This window comes from Limulus polyphemus, unplaced genomic scaffold (assembly GCF_000517525.1).
Source record: "Limulus polyphemus unplaced genomic scaffold, Limulus_polyphemus-2.1.2 Scaffold11665, whole genome shotgun sequence".
Lineage (NCBI taxonomy): Eukaryota > Metazoa > Arthropoda > Merostomata > Xiphosura > Limulidae > Limulus > Limulus polyphemus.
The window spans coordinates 10338-14416 of NW_013677275.1; the positions used below are offsets into that span (position 1 = coordinate 10338).

General features: G+C 37.2%; 1 protein-coding gene across 1 annotated transcript in view; it reads left to right on the forward strand.

The window, feature by feature from the left end:
* The window catches only part of LOC111083858 (calcitonin gene-related peptide type 1 receptor-like), a gene marked incomplete at its 3' end in the record, with an annotated part of 10610 nt that extends 7018 nt beyond the window's left edge, over window positions 1-3592 (forward strand). Inside the window, exons 3-5 of the mRNA XM_022380567.1 lie at window positions 768-834; window positions 1359-1444; window positions 3454-3592. Coding sequence (XP_022236275.1) covers window positions 805-834; window positions 1359-1444; window positions 3454-3592 — 255 coding nt within the window. The remainder of the gene's footprint in view (window positions 1-767; window positions 835-1358; window positions 1445-3453) is intronic.
* Between the last annotated feature and the right edge of the window lie 487 nt (window positions 3593-4079).

Below are 4079 nucleotides of genomic sequence, written 5' to 3' on the forward strand. Positions count from 1 at the left end.
GACGGTAAAGGACAGTAACAGCCAGAGACTAGGAAACTTACAAGATATTGCTTCAAACTGTCCACCAGATGGCACTACTAGTTGATGTAAAGAACGTCGTGCCTTTTAAATTGTTATTTCACTACTTCGCAATAGTTATGACGGTAAAGGACAGTAACAACCAGAGACTAGGAAACTTACAAGATATTGATTCAAACTGTCCACCAGATGGCACTGTATATCGTAATACAAACATCGCATATTTCTTTGTTAAGAAGTGTGTGTGTGTGTGTGTTTGATATGAAGCTCACGTTTAAGTATAAACCTCATTGAAAAACACGCTCTAACCAACCTACTTAGGTTGTTGAGATCCACTGGTAGTTTTTAAGAAAGCACATTCATTGTATTGAAGAAGCTCGTAACTTGTTATATGAGATAAGTTTAGTGTGTTTTGTGTTACTCCAAGCAATACAAGAGCTAAGACAAACTGGAAAGACTTTCTTCCAAAATGGGAGGGCGTTAGGACACAACATTACACCGCTAGGCGTACAGTGTTTTACTCAGACGAGTGTCATCTGCAGAGTAAACAAGTGGACCTGATGACACTTGAGACTCGCGTATTAGAGCACCCAGTCTGATGTGTACTTCAAATCTCCTTGTTCAAACAACATCGATATATAAATACACGTGAAACTATTTCTGTTCTGTAGTCTTAAGATGCATCAAGGAACGTAAATACAGAAAAAACTTGGCCAGTGTTCTTTAGCAGATCCTCTGGTTTTTTCCAGATGCTGGGTGATTCCAATAGGAACATACGAATGGATTATGCATGGTCCCTATTTGCTTAGTTTACTGGTAAGTAGACAAGAGCTGCACGTGAAAAAAAAAAATATGTGCTGTGTAAAGTTAACTTTTCCCTCTCGGGATTTTAAAACATTATGATCGTAAATAGAAAACTGGTGACATGCATTTTATTTAGAATGAGTTGAGTTCCATCAGTTCGTTGATCACGTGTGTAACAAACAACAAATGAACAAATATAACGTTTTTTAATGTCGAGTGACCTTGTTACATACCTCTGAATGTCGAGTGACCTTGTTACATTCCTTTGTCATGTGCTCTATTTTAATGTCAAGTCACCTTGTTACATACCTTTGAACGTCGAGTGACCTTGTTACATACCTTTGAATGTCGAGTGACCTTGTTACATACCTTTGAATGTCAAGTGACCTTGTTACATACCTTTGAATGTATGTTTTCATTAGCTTGTAGTTTACGTCACTTCTTTTGTAATATTGTTTTGTAAAAAAAAGTTTAAATTATTTGGTCGTGTAAAGATATTTTATCTGTCATACAATTGTTTTCCTTTTATTTTCTAGCTTAACCTTGCATTTCTCTGTAAAATAGTCAGAAATCTGGTTACTAAAATCAAAGCGACTCATCCGAACGAACCCAGTCAGTACAGGTAACTATGGGAGATTTTTACAGCAACTTTTATTATTAAGAGAAATGCATAACAACATTTTTTTTCTAGAAGGTTCGGAGTGTATTGGGTAAAGCATGTTTTGTTTTTAGATTAGTGTTCGTGTTCTAATAGTTCTTTGTAGTATACGATAAACACATTTAAAATGTATAGGTAAAATGGGTCAGGTGTGGCCTAGTGTTTGGAGTACCCGGACTATCACTCTGCGAATACACGATTCTCGACCCGCTGCAGCAAAAACGTGCCCCCCCCTTTGGAATCTTGGTTGTGGTATATGAGTGGGGATATATTATATATATATATTATAGATAGTTTTAGCGTAAAGCTGCACGAGGCGCTGTCTGCTCTTTGTCCACTTGGGAAAGAAACGTAAACTTACCGCTGATCTATTGAGGGACAAGGGATGGTTCAGTCTCAATATTCCATCAACTAAAGTTAGCCCAAAAGTTGGCGGTGGATGTTCTTCACTTGCTGTTTTCCCTTCAGTTCAAAATTAGCGACAGCTTTATGTAGGTAGCTTTTGTGTTTCTAAACAACTAAAACTGCGGAGGTGAATAATTTTTTATATGTTCTTTTGGAAACAATAATACCCTGAATCAAAGTGCTACTAAAACTCACTAATATTGAGGTGTTACAACCATATTGAGGTGTTACAAACTCACTAATACACCCTTACTATTGAACCATATTGAGGTGTTACAACCATATTGAGGTGTTACAAACTCACTAGACAGCTTATTCATTATTTATGTAATACACCCTTACTATTTAACCATATTGAGGTATTACAAACTCACTAGACATTTTATTCATTATTTATATAATACACCCTTACTACTGAACCATATGGTACCCGCTCCACGCACAGCATTTATTTCGTTTTCTTCACGAGGGCGTCACTCTCCATACAAGTCTACTGAACACTAGCATAAAGTTTTCTAGAAATTTCCCCTGGTCATCTTTTTTACACTTGAGTTACTATATTATCTAACTTGTAATTACGGTAGCTCACGAGGCCTGACCCCGCTTCAAGAACGAATCCCCTAAAAGCTTTCATGTTGATCTGAGTTCTTGGGAGTGGGTGGGGTAAGCACTATATAAGGAGAAAAACTGAAATGATTATAAGACTCAGTAAAATAGGAAATTTTAATATTAGAAATAAACGGGACATTTCTTCCGGGGCATTCCACCAAAACACAAACCGAAACTGACAGTACAAAGGTTCAAATGAAGAATCTGTAAAGCGAAACTTTGAGTGCCTAATTAAATAAAAACGGTAATTTGGAGTTATAAGGTCGTTTATTTCTGGTATTAAAATGTCTTATGTGCACCAATATATACTACAGAAATGAAATATAATAGAAAATTAAATAAGTAATGGGTTTTAGATCCCCTATGAGGGTACACCCACGAACCCCTAAAAGGTTCATGATTGTCAGAAATCGGGAAGCTGGAAAATTTTCGTTACGGAGAGACACACAAGCAAGTTTATGGTGTAGAGGTTTAAAGCAACGTACAGGTTCTTCTTTGGCCGGTCTCATTTGTTCTTGATTATCAGTAATTGATTTGTTTTAACCCACAAGCTAATCTGTTCTTTTCAGAAAGGTTATCGTCTCTCTATCAGACCAACTAATGCATCGTGCCTTTCAAACTCGGTGATAACATTTACTTCCATCCTGCCTTGTCAACATGAGTTACGAACGTCTTAAGCGTATATGTACTCTCGTCAGTAGAGCTTAATAGCTCTGAATCATCCTGAACCGTGTATGTTGTTGATCTCGTCAACAGGACTGGTTCACTGCCAGCCATGCTTAGTTCACATGTGACCAGATGATTAGCATATAGTTTGTAATTTGGCTATTTCGTCATAAAAAAGTTTGAAAACTGATTAAACTATATATAGTCTCGTGTGAATGGGTGTGATGATATATTGGTTGATATATCAAAATTTTGTTGAAGAACACCATATTTAATGAACACAATATTCTTAGGAAAGCCGTCCGGGCAACATTGATCCTTGTTCCGCTGTTCGGTATACACTTCTTCCTGGACAAGTACAGACCAGCGCCAGGTGGATGCGGCTGGATGGATGTTTATATCTATTTTAACTTTGCCATAGACGGGTTCCAGGTAGGCCATTAGTGGCAAATGTGTTGGTCTTTGTTTTAAAAAGTAGAAACACTTACTTTAAATTCAACTGGCCGTATAAGTAGAGAAACTCGACAGAAATGAAACTGGTCACGTGGTGAATGATGTGACACGTGAATTTCATTGGCTGACTTTTACAAGCTACCTTTTCCTTTACTAGTACCAAACTTTCCCAACCCACCGGAAGGGTTACTCTTTAGTAAAACCTAGTAGTAGTGGTTTTATATTCTTTTATTTTAGGGTTAATATTTTATAAATAATTCTCAAATAAAACTGTGTATATCTTTTCTTGGTCTTCTTCTGTAACCCACTCCAGTATCTTCTGTAACCCACTCCAGTATCTTCTGTAACCCACTCCAATATCTTCTGTAACCCACTCCAGTATCTTCTGTAACCCACTCCAGTATATTCTGTAACCCACTCCAATATCTTCTGTAACCCACTCCAGTATATTCTGTAACCCACTCCA